Genomic DNA, 16,280 nt, shown 5'->3' on the forward strand with positions numbered 1-16,280 from the left:
TGTCATATTTAATGTGCACTCGGTGTTATAAATATATGGAGGTAAAAATGCACGTTTTCCGTTTTAATGCAATTTTGTTGAGCTCGTGTAATAAATTGTGACTTTATTATCAAATGAAGGTATTAACAATCTGATATTGATTATAGATTGCAACAACCAAAAAATAAGTTAAAAACAATCTTTTTCCTTTATAGCATAATTTTTCTTTTAGCTTTTGTGAAAATTACTGGTATAATTGAAGTCCGGTTTCACCTTGCGCCGCCACCCTGCACTGCGTCACATCATTGCGTAATACGCAGCAAAATCCGTTAGATGAAAACCGAAAGCGCATCAATCTGCATGTTTCTCCGACATGAATGAGGAATTTGGAGCCTTGGATTGATACGGAGCGTCGCTTCAGCGCGTCTGAACTCCTCCCGCGGTCACTATACGCGGGCATCATGTGGCCACCACCAGCCTGGCAGACGCGCCGCGCACAGGCTATATAAGCTCGGCAGCTGTCAGGTGGAGGACACTGGCAGCTCTGCACTGCATTGCTCTGTTCTGCGCTGGGAGATTACACAGCCTCTGCAGAAAACACATTAGCAATGTCTCACGCTTGGGGATACGGAGCGCATACCGGTGAGGCGCTGTTTGGATGGTGCAGTAATGAAATTAATATTAGAACCAGGCATAGGAACGAGAAGGGTGCTGAATAAATTCAAGCATAATGCGCATCCTCTGATCTCTGCAGAGATGTTTGTGTCATCAGAATATGACTAATGCGTTTTGGGGGATTTTACGCACAGATTCCTCCCCAAAATGCATTGTATACACACAAAGCTTAAAGAAATTAATCCGATTACATTTTTTTTTTACTATGCACATGATATCCAGGACCCGAAAAATGGGCTGACAGCTTCCCAATCGCGAACGGACCCCGCCAGTCTCCCATCGACATCGTTCCGGGTGACGCTTCATACGACCCGGCGCTGAAGCCGCTCGTCCTGAAGTACGACCCGTCCACCTGCCTGGAGATCCTCAACAACGGCCATTCCTTCCAAGTGACCTTCCTAGACGACATCGACAGCTCAAGTTAGTGTCCACTTCTGAATACTGCGTGGATTCTTAAGGTCAATCCTGCACGTTCCAGCCTAATTCGTGTTAATTTGATTCAACAAGATAATCTTAGGGGGCTTTTTACAAGACAAGTAGGTGCAATTTACATCCAGTTATATAGAAATATATCAAATGAATAGTCGTATAGATTATTGGCTGCAGATATGATTTTATTTTCCAGATCATGTAAGTGTAAGCAAACGGATTTATACATATTTGTGCGTTGATTTCAGACTTTTATTCTGGCCTCTGGAAGGACTGAAGTGACAAAAGTTTCAAACAAATTGTCTTTAATCAAACAATATTTTTAATACTACCTGGATTTCTTCATTTTTGTATAACTAATATGATAATTGTAATTTACAAACCAAACCAAAATTTATTCTGTAAATTAAAATAACATGCCAGATATTAAGGAAAACTAAAACAACTTCAGGTATGACATATAACTTTTCTTTCTCTATCTGTATACATATATAATTAGTATTTATATTTTATTTTCTATTTGTTGACTTTGTAGCTTCCTATTATCCTGTCCTCTAGATCTTCTCATAGAAATATGTGAACCAGAACTTTTACATTTGGAGTTACATGGTTAAGATCAAGAAGAAATGATTTAATAATTTTCAGGATTTCCACCAATTGTTGAACAGATTTTACTAACTATTTTACAATTCCTTAAATAGATTTTAATTTAAACTTTCTTGTTTCTATTGAATTGTAAATTAAAAGAAAAGCATGCCTGCAAAAGAAAGCCCCTGGAAACCGTTTCCCATGGCAACTTTTAAGCTGGCAGCGAGGTCAATTGTGAAAAAGTGAAGAAGAAAAAAACAAGTTGGGGGGTTGGTGGTTTTTCTGCAAAAAGAACACAAGATACGACTGCCTTGTTTTCTTGGTTTGCAATTTTTCTGAATTCATTTACACATATAGTTGAGATTAGAGTGTAATTTCTGTGTCGTTAACCTGGATTGCTCATCGTCTTCCTACTTCTTCTAAACGAAGCCTCCATTTGTCTGCAGGATGTGATTATGCATCATATGCATAACCACATGTGGAAAACATGAAACATGCCGACTGTCTCTGTTTGTTTAACTAAGAGTCACTACTGCTAAATCTTTTGAGTGTCTCAATTATTTCCACTGCTTTGTATTCAGCGAGTAAATAGATTACGCAACTTGGACTGTATTTTGGACATAAGCTTGCTAAGTTCTTACACAACAGGAACTGAGTCTGTTTCATCAAGAAGGAAGTTCAGATCTCGTCTTATTTATGTTGCTCTTCATAATCTTCGTTCAAGGATGTATTTCCTTTGCAGTGTGTTTGTGTTTCACCTACTAAAGTGCAACATTCAAACCCTCACTGTGGCTGACTCATGCTGAGTGTAGGCTGACTTGACTGAGGAGTGTTTCCTTTTTTTTTTTGTCCTCTCCGCAGCTCTGAAAGACGGACCCGTCTTATTTAACCACAGACTGAAACAGTTTCATTTTCACTGGGGGTCTTCAGACGACCACGGCTCTGAGCATACTGTGGCCGGGACCAAATACCCGGCTGAAGTAAGAATGCTGTTATTAAAATATGAGATTAAAATCTAAAGGGTGCCGTTCCAGATTCTGCCAGTTAAAGTAAACTTTACATCACGATAAAATGTAAATTTTAATCTCATCAAAAACACGCCTGGAGTGTTGCTTTGATTCGTTCATGCATGTTTGCGAAATCCTTTAAAGATGCAGTACGTAACTTTTATTTTAAAATATGTTTTTTACATATTTGTGAAAACTGTCACCATGTTCTGACAGCATAATGTGTGAAAATATGGAGCTCCCCCACTTCCATTCCCAACCAAAACCAACCAATCAGAGCCAGGAGGCGGGTCTTATCGCTGTCAATCTACCTCATGTACTCGCTTCTACATGTGCTAATGACGAAGAAACAACTTACTGTTTCAGGAAAGCATGTTAGCATTCACATCAGGCTATAGTAGAGAGCAGTGCCACACAAAACTGTGATTGATTGAGAGCGCTAAGGCCCGCCCCCTGGCTCTGATTGGTTGGCTGGTGGAAAGCAGATGAGTTAAAATTTTTCACAGATTATTTGTCTCATACCATAATGTCATGACATGTTGTCAGTTTTAACAAATATGTAAAAAAGACACGCTTTTCTTACATGTAAAAGTTCCATTCTGCACATTTAAGCTCCCACGGCAGCTGTGCAAAACGCCTGGGTGGACGTAGCTCCGCCCTCGAGGTGCAGCTCCTCCTCCGAACTGCAGTTTCCAAGCAACCAAGCTTCTGCCTCACGGAGCAGACCAATTTCCAGTGTAAATTATCATCAGTATCTGTAGAAATACTTCTCTGAAGGCAAATACTTCACCTTTTTGAGATAATAGATGCTTTTAAAGCTTAAGATATTATATTAAAATCATTTATGGACAAAAAAATAATAATTTTCAGTAGTTTTACCACAATGACCTTCACATCTGCACTATTCACTCTTCTAAAACATGTTGCTGTTATTTTATAAAATACTAACAGACCAAATTGATTTGTTAATTACAAAACAACCCAATAAAATCCAGTGAGAAATTGATCCAGTGTGGTCAGGAAAGGAGTATCCGCAGCATTTGGACAGGAAGTGTAGGATTATTCCTCTATTTTCCAAGACAACTAATGAGATCAACTGTCATTTCCATAAAATCTGGGGCACAGAAACATCTTAAAAGTCATTATTTTGTGTTCTTAAATAAAAACATTATTGTGCTAATTTATTTCCAGCTCCATCTGGTGCACTGGAACACTAAATATGCAAGCTTTGGGGAAGCCGCCAGTCAACCTGACGGGCTTGCTGTAGTTGGAGTCTTCCTGAAGGTAAACATTACTGGTTGAAGTCATTCAGTGTGACCTCAACACCGCAGAAAAACTTACTGTGGTATTTTATTATTTCCTGTCTTTCAGATCGGTGAAGAAAACCCTAATCTCCAGAAACTTATTGACGAGTTTGACTCAATTAAGACCAAAGTGCGTAGCTACAGAACTACTCTAGTTCATCCATCTGAATTAACTTTATTAACTTTTTATTAACTTTTCTGTCACACACTTTCAGGACAGCCAATGTTCCTTAGCTGACTTCAACCCTGAGACGTTGCTGCCTGGTTGCCTGGACTACTGGACGTACGAGGGCTCTCTGACCACGCCCCCTCTGCTGGAAAGCGTCACTTGGATCGTCTGCAAAGAGCCAATCAGCGTCAGCTCTGTGCAGGTATTTCTAATTAAAGAGCCCGTTCTTCCACGGCTCTGTGAGCAAAGCTTCTTCTTTTTGCTACGACCTGAATCAAGGGCCTAATAGTTGGTGTTGCTGGCATTCCTGAAACCAGAAGAACAAACCTCTTGTAGAGGGGAGAAATGCAATACAACGTCCCCCATTTTAGTCTCAAATGAGAAAAAAATGACACTGCCGACCGAGAGAGAGAGTTCAAATGAGAGTTCACACAGACGTTACTGGCTTACCACAATGCGCGAGTGAATGTGTGGGGAGTCAGCAGGAAATATTCAACCCACACATGAAAGTCTGAAACTGAAGGGACTTTGATGTATTTAGAGCATGATTCTGCAGCTTTTACAGAAAATATAATTTGTGTCTGTCCAAAAACACCAAACGCAGCAGACGTTTGACTCTGCAGCTCCAGTCCCTTTAGCCATGTGAAAACTAACACTGCTTGCACAAGCTGCATTTCCTGGTGCAGGATAACCTTTCGACTCAGTGCCCTTTCAGACTTGGCCTAACATTTACAAGCAAGTAAGTGATTACCCATCAATACTCTATCAGCTGATTACAAGGGATTGAAACTATCACCTAAATTATTCTGTCAAAGCTGTAGAACAAAAAAACAATAAACCTGCTATGTGCCCTCCCTCATGTAGCGGAAGCTTTGTGAAGGAGTGTGTAAATTATTAACTCATTATGCTGCGTTAATGGAAAATCCTTCAAATAGATAAACTGACGCAATCATGTTGGAACTGATTTGTTAGATTACAGCTGCTTTGCTGCAAAAATACTTAAATATTTTCAGAAAAGACAGTGGTGGGTCAGATTAAATTTTAAAAATCATCTTTTTTGATTACTTTGGAAAGCTAACTTATTGTTTTAATGTATTTTTTATTACAAAATCAATACAAAATGTAACATTTATATGCTAATTAGGGGTTTTTGGAAGCTGGGGAGCTAACAGCTAACCCAAATTTAGCAGATTAGCTGCTAGCTATTGTTTTAAAGTATTTTTGATTACAAAAATCAATGGAAAATGTAACATTTATATGTTAATGAGGGGCTTAGGAAGCCTATGTTGCCTGGTAAATAAATGTTACTTCTGTTTATTTTTATTTTTTGTTCCGTTTCATGAATAATTTAAAAGGTTTGACATTTATGTGCTCAAGATTTAAGAGAAACAAGAATAGCTTTCTTAAAACCGGAAATGTTCCAGAAAACTTATATGATTTCATTATTTTAAGCTTTTCCTTTTGCCCAAAAAACATTATTTAACTGCTGGAAATTACCTTTTTGGGGGTTTTTACTGCAGATTTGATGAGCTACCCGTCCTCTAATTTGGGAAAGTAGATTTGCAGCTGATTTAAATTATAGTAATCTGCTCCAGAGAACTGTATGCAGCGTCTCTGGGATTAAATCAGAGTTATAATAAATCACAGGTGGGCTGCTCTGACTGCTTTTCTTCTTCTCCTGTTTTACAGATGGCCAAGTTTCGCAGCCTCCTCTTCTCCGGAGAGGGCGAGGCTGAATGCTGCATGGTGGACAACTACCGCCCTCCGCAGCCACTCAAAGGTCGCACTGTCCGTGCTTCCTTCCAGTAGTTCCCATCCCCCTCTTCTGCCCCTTTTCCTCCCTTCCCCCTTTCAGAAATACCTTTCTTTGCTGCAAACCATAGGAAGAAGACATATCTCTCTCTGTCCAGCTCTAAACTTCAAACTCCTGTAAAACCGCTGCATTTATTTCTGGATCCAAGAAGCATGGCCTGTTAAAGTTTGTTTTTAAAGGGGCAGTATTATGTACTTTCAGGACACATAGTGCCATAAAATGCTGTCAAGAAAAGAAAATTGACTTTGCAATTTAACACCTTGGAATTGGGCCTCTGTCTCTTTAAGAAGCTCCTGCTCTTTTGGAAACTTCGCGTTCAGGAAGTCATCACAACAAAGTTTTTCCATTAAGCCTGCAGAGCAATGTTTTTACCAGCATTTCACTGAGAAATAGTTTGTATTATGAGCTCAGCAAACGCGCAGCTGCTAATTTCTGCTGACATTAGTCTCCACTCAGTTCCCCCAGGCGTTTCTGCACCCAAAATGGCTGCCTGAGGAGATAAAAATACTCCTCAGACACGCATGAAATAGTCAAACCAACACTCCAGTTATGTTTTTGATGAGGGATTAGCATTATAAATGATTTTTACACAATGCTGCCTCTTTAAAGTCAAACATGTCACGGTGGCTTAAATATTTCCACCAGAGTGGCACTCTGCAGAAACCACAGGCTGCACAGCTCCAGTTAGCGGGGGAGGATAACACCATATCACTATGTGTGAGTTACAAGGTGCCAAAAGTGGACACACAGACATGAGGACACTCCCGCTGCCAATCTAGCTGTAATCTCTGACTGCCTGCCGGCCTCTGCAACGCAGCAGCTTACCGAACCGCTGCAGTCGCTTCCACTGCAAGCGATTGACTTAGAAAATCCCCCTCTGGCTGACACACACACACACACACACGCACAAAACACACACACACACACACACACACGCATACGCGACGCGTGTAGACCCATGCAGACATGCAGCCTGAAGGCTTTGACCTCCTTATTGATTCAAATTGTACATAAGGGCTGACAGCTCCATGACAATAGCTTGTAACTGTTATTTTTACAGTTTATTTTCTTTATTTTTATGATGAATTGTCTTTTAAATCCTGACACCTCATGAAAATTAAGCCTTAAGTGATTCCTAAATAATGCATTGTGGCAAAAATCACCTTCTTTTTTTTGCTTAAATCCTGATAATTATAGCAGTGAAGAACAAATTGGCACAACGGTTGAGGACTAAAGTGGTATAGATGCACTGCAGCCTTGAGGCCATATAGCATAGCAGCTAGCAATGAAGAAACCGTCCTGGGAGGAAAACATGCCAAAACAGGATAACATCCTGCCAGCCTTGTGTCCTTTACAGGAGAATAAATGATTAACAAAATGCCCTTCAGGACGTCTGGGTGCAGCATTTGTTACTGCAGAAAGATTTTAATGAGATAAGTAATAGAAATGTGAATCAGTAATGCGGCTGTTCCATGTGTAATGTTATTTTTTGGGGGCTGTAGACATTTAATTGTTGAATAAATACATTTTATGATAAATATGTGTCCACTCTTTTTTGTGTCAGTGCTTGTTTTGTGCTTTGTTTTTTTAATAGTTTACAGTAATATATTAGTAAAATGTATTATTCTTCAAGGTTAAATCAAAATTCAGATTTTGAACATTTTTATGCTTCCATTTGAGTTTCTACTGCTTTAAAAGCAAAACATCCTGTTGCTTTCTGTTTCTTGGAAAATAAGCAGGAATGTAAGGTAACAAGTCAGAAGTCACTGGCGGTCACCTAGCAACCTCAGTGAAGCCCATTCCGTTACCTAGCAACCAAAGTTGAACTCCATCAAGTTTGCACAGCTGGTTTTACCACTGTGTACGCTGTACAATAGCTGCTGGAAAAGACAATTTTTTTGTTCTTACCATTCAGAAACCACTTGCTACATTTGTGTTAGTTGTTAATAAGGATTCAGCCAATAATTTGGTAGCAAAAACTACTTTGAGACCATCATTATTATCTTCTATTTACTGCAATGAGTGTGGCCTCTAACGCTTTTGTGATATTGACACCACGATCACCTTAATACACAATTCGCTTTGCAGCCAGATGGAAAAAATGCAACACAGACACAATAACTCTGGTCATTAAAACCAGAATGTTTCTCATTTCATTGATTTTTTTTGTGTCTCATTAATAGAATTACTGCCCCTGAGTTTATTAATTAGTGATATCTGGTCTAAAAAGTGAATATTTTGTCCATTAAACTGGTCTGACATTGATCAGACATTGACTTGTCTGCGATAGTTATGGGTTTTTGCTGGTTTTTGGTGACATCTCTGTGTCAGATCACTGCAGATACTAATCAGCAGTTACACTTCACATTCTGTGGAAATTTGAGCAAACGACTTCACTTCTCTGTCCTTTTATGGCACTTTTTGTGTCTTTTTACAGAAAAAGTTGGCCTTACTTGACCGAGTTCAAAACAGAGCTGCACTGTGACACAAATAAAACGTGTGTCATCCTGAAAGATCAATATAAATAACTACCATCGAGTGGTGGAGCCTCAATCTCATTAACACAGTCGAGTCGATACAAAGCTCCATAAAAACAAAAGAAGAGAGGAAAGTTTGCTCAGGGCCAGATGCCATTAGTAGTGGTTCAATAAATGCTAAAAAAGAGATGAGTCATTCAGCGACTGATACCTTACTAACTTTTAACAAAAACCAGTTAAACCAGAGACTGGTTTCAGTCAGGATATCTGGCTCGAAATGTGTTTGATAGGTTTTTTTTTTTCCTGGAACTGTGCTCTGTTTTGTTTTTAATGCTTTACGTTAGAGGTAATGTCTGGAATGCGTTCACATTTTGTCACGCTACACCAACTAAACGTACGACTCTGGAAAAAACATTGAAACCCTGATGGTTATTCCACCAAATACTGACTTCTGAACTCTTCCTGAGTTAAAACATCAGTATTGTCGTTTCTAAATAAATATAAACTTGTTTTCTTTGCATTATTTGAGGTCTGAAAGCGTTGCATCTCTTTCGTTATTTTGACCATTTCTCATTTTCTACAAATAACGGAGACATGTTGTGAGTTGTTCATAGAATAGAAGAACAATGTTCAAACATAAACCTATAAAAAATAGAATCGGAGAAACTGATCATTTCAAGTGGTCCCTTAATTGTTTCCAGAGCTGTATTTAATTGGTATTTTGGGCGATAGACCAACAGGAACTGGTGTGTAATTCTGAAAAGGAAGGAAAAGTTATTCGATTTTTAACGTGTTTTATAATTACAATTCTGAAAAACCAAAGTCAACACATTGTACAGATATCTTTTTGCAAATATGGTTGGTCTTAGTTTGACTGAAGTGAACTCTAGTGTGGTTCAAATGTACATGTGAACGCCAGGCGGACTGGAGATGGTTCCAAAAGCAGGAAGTGGACTACAACGCAGGGCATTCTGGGTAAATACAACCAAAACAAACTGGCGCTAGCAGGAGAAAAGGCTCTTGGTCTTTTAGTGAGGAGAAAAGAGAAATCCTACAATTCCTAAAGAAAATTTCTGAAGAAGGAAGTTGCGCTCTTTTTTTTTGTCTTGTTTCCTTCAGTGGTTCTTGGTGCAGCGCCCACTATAGGCGATGGAGTGAACAGGTTTCTCAGTTAGTTTGGTAACAAATGTTGCAACTTTGGTTCCCAATCGGATCAAACCTACTGTACTGCCAGGTGTGAAAACACTCTTAAGCATTAATTTCTCTTCTTGGCATCAATTCCCAGTGTTATTTAGGATTAAACTTTGACTAGGACATTCTAACACATGAGCATGCATGTATCTTAACCATTAGATTGAAGCATTGGCTGTAGTTTTGGGGTCATTGTCCTGATGGATAAGGACATCAGGACAATTCAATATAAAATTAATTTGTTTTTCTGGTTTATTTTTAGTTTGTTAGTTAAACTTATCTGTATTTTACATTGTGTTGACTAGAATGGGTGAAGTGAGGCGTCCAAACTGTTAAATCCTCCAAAATAAATGTGGCATTAAACAGAATATGGCTACCTTGCTTTACTTTTTTAAACATGACCACAAGTATGAGTATTAGCTTTGTGTTTTGTATGAATATTTCTTCACTCATATTCAATAAGCCTCTTCCATAATCTTGCTAAAATGTCTCTGCTGATCCAACATCTTACTTAAAATATCTAAAATCATCCCAGTATCATTTAGGAGAACACCAGAAAATCCTGCAAAGTATGTGCATAAAGCATAGCATTGGTTGGTCGGTCGGTCGGTTGGTCGGTTTAGTTTTTTATTTATATTTTTGGTTTGGTTTGTTTGTTGGGAGTTTGGGTTTTTTTTTTTGCTTTTCAGAATAAATATACTCTGCTCTTGGGTTTGATTTTATTTAAAAACTGTGAGAGATTATGGTACCGCAATAAACATTCATGTTATTTAAGGATTTACTTGACCAAAAACAAAATGTTTTCTGGGGGAATTTCTAGCAAAAACCAACAAATTGTATTTTCTTCCAGTGTTGGGATTATTTAAACAGCTGACGTTGCTGACCTTTAACCCCGGATGCTATTTTGGTGCTACCTCTTTGTTGGTTCACTGGCGATGTCCTCTTTCATGTTCTTTGCTGTTGTGACAGCCGGACGGGAGGAAAAGGTCCCGCCGGATGCCAACATGTTGACCAGACGTTTGTGTTTTAGCTCCTTTAGCACTTTAGCCCAAATGTACGAATAAAACTACAACACCCAGTCTGATTGTTCCGTTAGAAACGCCAAGATTTTTACCAAATACAACAAAGAAAAACACAAGAAGATGTTGCTTTTTAATGCATCTATTTGAACTCTGATGGTAAGAACAAGTGGATCAGAGTTAGCTCTGTCTGGCCAACGTGTTTCTTACACATGGAGAAAGTTGGTGGACAATTCCCACAACACAGAGACGAACAGAGACGTAGGAGACCAGCTTGTTTTTGTCAACTCTGGATTGAGGTTATTTTAAGGTACAACCAGTCATTGTCATTTCATAAACAGGTTCTAACAAGCTGGTTAGATCTACGCCATACGCTGCAAGGCTGCATACCAATAATCAAACACATCATTCATCCATAATCTTTGTTAAAAAACAAGAGGAAAATGGCAATAAAAAGTCATATGGAGGACTTTTGGTTTGGTATTGATTCTTATTCGTAGCGGAGTAAAAATAATTTTTACTGCTGCAGCTTTCGAAAACAATCTTTTTGATGCATCTGATATGAAGGGAGTGACACTTTTGTCTAATTTCTGCTTCAGCAGAAAACATTTCCAAGTATTTGGTCGCCATAAGTTCTAAGAAAGTCCTGGGAACTTTCCATGCGTCACAAAGTGTTAGTCACACTGAAAAAAGAATGGTGCCAGTGTAAATACTCCAAAATGTCATTCCTCCAGCCTTTATCACAGATTAATGTAAACATGAACTTCTAAAGATGTGTTCCTGCAACAAGCTCTAAAATATCCTGCTTCAGTCCTGACAGCAGGGATTTTTGTTCTAAACGTGACTGAATCAGGAACTAAAAGCTTCAGGATGCTTCATCTTTTCCTCTGGCAATATAATGCATAATTTAAACAGAAACGTCACTTTTTATGAGATACACAAGGAGGCATTTTTCTGCAAAAGACCATAAAGTCCATCAGATTTGCCTGACCTTTACTGGGACCAAACCTACCGAGGTGAAAGTGATGCAACAAAATGCTCTTTTTTATTCATTAAATCTGCATTTTATAGTACAAAATCTTTTTAAAAAGCAAATAGATTTTTGTAGGGATGGGATCTGTAAGTCATATCAGATCTCAAACAGAAACTGTCTCTTATTTTACCGTTTAAAAAAAAAACAGACAAAAACAGAAAGTCTCATTTCTTAAATCTTCATCTGCATTTTTCCTGTTTATTCCAAGTTATGAGAACAGGATTACTGCTTTATTTAGCTACGTTTATTTAAGTAACTGCTTATTAATACATAAAATGTGGTTAATAAACATGTACAGTTTGTGCTTTTCATTTTAGGAGGATTTTAATTTCTCTGCATCCTTTTTAGAAGACAAAAAAATCACTTAAAATAAATTTTTAAAGTGTCCACATGATCCATTATTATCCCTTGGGCTCTTAATGCCTTCAAGAAAAAGTGACACCAACAGAGGAGAAGATCAACCCCAAAACTAAAGCAATATAAGTGTTCAAAACGATACTTGCATGTATTTTTTATTGAGATTTCACGTGGCAGGCCAACATAAAGTCGTGCCTAAAATGCATCAGTGGCCATTTTGTGCATAAGAACCAAACAGGAAGCTCCATTTACGACATTAGAGACGAGATAAAAGATATGATTTGTCATTTGTGCCTCAAACCAGTTTTACTTGCTTTCTGCATGACTGTGATCAGAGTTTCTGTGATTTTCTGGCTGGTTGGGAAACGACAGGGAGGTCACCCAGGGCGGCAGTAATTTAGGAGCGGCTACTGAAAAGCAGAATGAAAGCAATGCAGGATTTTTTTTTTTAAGTATTTCACAAATAAAATATTGAGAAACTCAAATTAAAGTTTCTCAGTTCAGTTTAGGTCTGAAGGTTGCAAACAAAGGCCAAGTGTGTGGAGTTCACCTATAAAACCTTCTGTGGCTTTTATATTTGTGTAAAAACAAAAAAGTACGTACTACTTACCCTATTTTCTCAGAAGGAGACGTACATTTCAGATATTTACACCATCGGTGTGAAGGAGTTTACATCATAAACCGCTCTGCCCTCATGACCTGCTCTTCCCCGTTTCTTTGTTGATGCAACCAGATTGATCAATCGCTTTACTACACCACTATGACGCATAGAGTCCTTTACTTCATAAGTGCACCATCTACCTCTGTTCTGCTTATTAAAGTAACTATTTAAACCAACAGCGGCATTTTTAGACAGTGAGAAAAGCTGAAATACCTGGAGAAAACCTGCAAACTTCTTGCAGAAAATGCTCAACTTCCTTGTAGGAAATCAACTCTGCCAACAGCTGAATGCTTCAGCATGAATATGCTAGTTTGTTCTCTGCTTAAAACAAATTAAAGTGAATTTAAAAATACTATCTGTGTAGAAATTATATTGGCACATTTCAAATTCAAATGAAATGTTGTGTATTTAGTTTGTTTTTTAAAAAATTATTACAAGAGATACAATTTTTGTGTGTGATTTAGATTCTAACCCTAAATCTGAGCGTTCAGAAAACATTTACAAATCCTCCGTATTCAGTAGCTGTGATTCAGTTGACCATATAATAAATTAGCTTAATGGAAACACTGCAATTAAAAAAAAAGAAAAAAGTGTTGGCGCTAGGAAGTACTAGCTTTATCTGACGTTTCAAAAATTAATCTGAAATTAAAATTTTGGATTTTAAAAAAGTTTTCTGGGCTAGGATGATGTGGTTTTTATTTTATTTAATCTTTTTTTTATCGTATTAAATTGGTTTATTTTACAAGACTGTAATGGAGACACTTATTTTGCGTCACACGAGTCACGTGATCAACAATCGCAAAGAAGAGAGTTGGAGGATGACGCCGCAGCACAATTTTTAAAGATTTATGGTGTGAACAAACCTTTTCATGAGCGACTTTAATTGTGTTTCTTATTTAATGCAAACACTTTGTTTGTCTTTTGAACATTATCCAACTATTGACAAAGTTTTGAGCATCTTTAATAACAGTGAGGCTGAAAAATAAGGACAAAATCTGTTCAACCTTCCTGTTATCTGGTGACTTTTTTACTCTCTTTTTGCAGCCAAGCATGTCAAATTCACGGTTTTTGCTGTAAATGGCTGACATTAGAAATGCAGAAACCCCAAACTGATAGTGGCAGGTGAACGCAGCGCAGCTCCGAGTTTAACGGGATCATGGGAAAATCCCTGCAGGGTCAGAGTCAGGACCGCAGCTCTGCAGCAACCAAAGTGATTACCAGAATTTTACCGGATATTTTTAACCTCAATGGGATTTTTTTGGGTGAAATAATTGTTAATAAATTATTTTAAAAAGTAATGTCTTGGTAGGTTTGATGCTCCTTTTTTGGATGATGGTTTGAATAGAGCTCAGTAAGATATTCAAGGTGTGAATATTATTGCAAAACTTCTCAAAGTAGCCGTCAATTATAATAAATCGTTACTCTGGGAACCGTTTTGTCTTCTTATTATAACCCATTGTGCAAATATTACAGTGTATTCCTCTCTAGGCTGAAGAAACAAACAATAAACAATACATGAAGTGAATCAGGAACGACTCTCTGGATCCAGGAAAGGAGTTTCTTCTCCTGCTCAAGGTCAACACAGCAGATTAGAGGTCACATTATCCATTCACAGAGTTCAGAATAAAGCCAGGAAGTGGAAACAACAGGATTTAACCCCATAACTTAAAAAATATTACATTTAAACTGACACTCTGAGATGATTACTAAACATTTATGACTAACTGTTTTCTTGAACAAATTACTTTTTAGAGTTGATTTTAAAACATTATAAATTAAACATTAATCAACATTTTGATGGTGCTTGAAAATTGTTCACTGTTTTTGTATTTTTTGTGATTTTAGGATGTAATAAAGGACTTTGAACTGCCTTGTTGCTGAAATGTGATATACAAATAAACTTAATTAATTAATTGATTGATAAGGATTTGTTATGATTTTCTGTGCGTTGTGACTTTAAGATAACCTTTTAACTATGTGGTTAAAATTAAATTATATTCACCTTGTAGCAACAATTTTATTTCCTTTAATTTATATACTGAGAAAATGTAAAACTAGTTACCATAAAGCAAGTGAAATAAATTTGAGATAAACCAAACCGATATTAATATCTGTATCGGTCTCAAAATTAAAAAAGAAAAAATCTCCGTATCCATGACAACATAAGGGAAAATGCTTAATTCTCTGAGCAGTTTGCTTTATTATTTATTTTAGATTATATTTAGAGTTAATAATTTCACCTTCTGAACCATTTGAAGAAAAATTTGTCGCAGTTTGTTTTTGTCAGTTTCTTGATTATTTATTTCACATCGGCTGATTTACTCCTAAATACTCACTGATCAAATTAAAGCTGTTTTTACATGTTTGATTTGACCAAGCCTGTATTGGTGCTAAGTTATTTAATAAATTTGTAATTCAGTACATTTATGTCTGTTTTTTTAAAAGAATAGATATTGAAAGTCAATTTTAGTGGATTTTCTGTATCGGTTTGGTTTTTGTATTGGATTTGTGTATCGTATCGGAAGTGAAAAAAGTGGATCAGGCTTTGCAGTAGTTTGTTTTAGATTTAAGTCGATCAAAAACAAACTTTCATACTTCATGATGGACAGAGAACAAATCACCACAAAGCTCTTTTCTTTCTTCCTGCTGTTCATTTCAGGCTTCAAGTCAGATTCTAAACTTGTTATTCAGTTTGCCAACTAATCATTTTGATTCTTGTTTATTTCTTCTGACCCGACATGTTTGAGTTTTCACAGATAACGGCGGGCTGGGTGCGCTTCGCTCCGCCCGGTTGTAACGTTATCTGGGTCACCGAACCTCACCCCTCCTCCTCCGACATTTATCCTCTTAAAACCTGCAACATCAATGAAGCTGCTTTAGTATTAATTCATTAATTTCTCTGTTTTATTGATCCTTTTTTAATTGCTTACATATTTTTCTCACAGATCCAGCCTCTTTCCAAGATGTTTTTCTTAATTTCTTCCTGTTTTTCTATTTGCTAATTACTTTTCTTTCTTACTTTCTTTCCTTCTTTCTTTCTTTCTGCTCCTTCATGTAATCAGATTAATAGAAGAATGGTCCGTATTTCTGTTCGCAGTCCAGTCCGCTCCCGGTGGTATGCTGGCTAACGTTACCCACAGGAGTTGGGTTTCCTGATGGGGCGACAGCAGGTCACGCCTCTCGCATTACAACCTGTTAGCGGAGCTTTTACCGACGGCCAAACTGTTAGGACGACTTAATGGTTTTTTAGTTCTGCGGTTCACAAAATACATCAACCTCTAACTGTGACAACTCAGTGCTGCAAAATATATAAAGAAACATCAACTTTCAGAAGGATTTTTAGTCAATATTCAATAAATATATCCATCTTGCCCAGTGGGGTCACAGATTTCAAGTTGCAACTATTTTTTATATTTTTTTCTAATTATAATCACAAAAATAATCACGATTATTTTTGTGATTTTGTTTTCATGTTTGCATGTTTTTCTCATCTTCCCACCAACTTTTTGTAAGTCCTCTTTATTCCTTCTTTCTTTTCACTGAAGCAAAGTGTAGCACATAAAAAATACAGGAAGAAA

The 16,280-nt window shown here is 37.4% G+C and overlaps 1 protein-coding gene across 1 annotated transcript; it reads left to right on the forward strand.

The window, feature by feature from the left end:
* Nucleotides 1-298: 298 nt before the first annotated feature.
* LOC103456787 (carbonic anhydrase 1-like) lies at nt 299-7,502 on the forward strand. The gene is made up of 7 exons (XM_008396536.3): nt 299-621; nt 877-1,074; nt 2,533-2,651; nt 3,870-3,962; nt 4,050-4,112; nt 4,198-4,353; nt 5,841-7,502. Exons 1-7 carry the CDS (start codon nt 588-590, stop codon nt 5,958-5,960), a joined length of 783 nt encoding a protein of 260 aa, XP_008394758.2. The 5' UTR covers nt 299-587; the 3' UTR covers nt 5,961-7,502.
* The last annotated feature ends 8,778 nt before the right edge of the window (nt 7,503-16,280 follow it).

This window comes from Poecilia reticulata, chromosome 20, assembly GCF_904066995.2.
Source record: "Poecilia reticulata chromosome 20, P_reticulata-male-v2, whole genome shotgun sequence".
NCBI lineage: Eukaryota > Metazoa > Chordata > Actinopteri > Cyprinodontiformes > Poeciliidae > Poecilia > Poecilia reticulata.

Bases quoted from the DNA above. Each gene is read 5' to 3' on its own strand.
- LOC103456787 (XM_008396536.3), top strand. From the start codon at position 588: ATGTCTCACGCTTGGGGATACGGAGCGCATACCG. The intron at 3,963-4,049 runs GTAAACATTACT...CCTGTCTTTCAG, and splicing joins TAGTTGGAGTCTTCCTGAAG to ATCGGTGAAGAAAACCCTAA. The intron at 4,113-4,197 runs GTGCGTAGCTAC...ACACACTTTCAG, and splicing joins TTGACTCAATTAAGACCAAA to GACAGCCAATGTTCCTTAGC.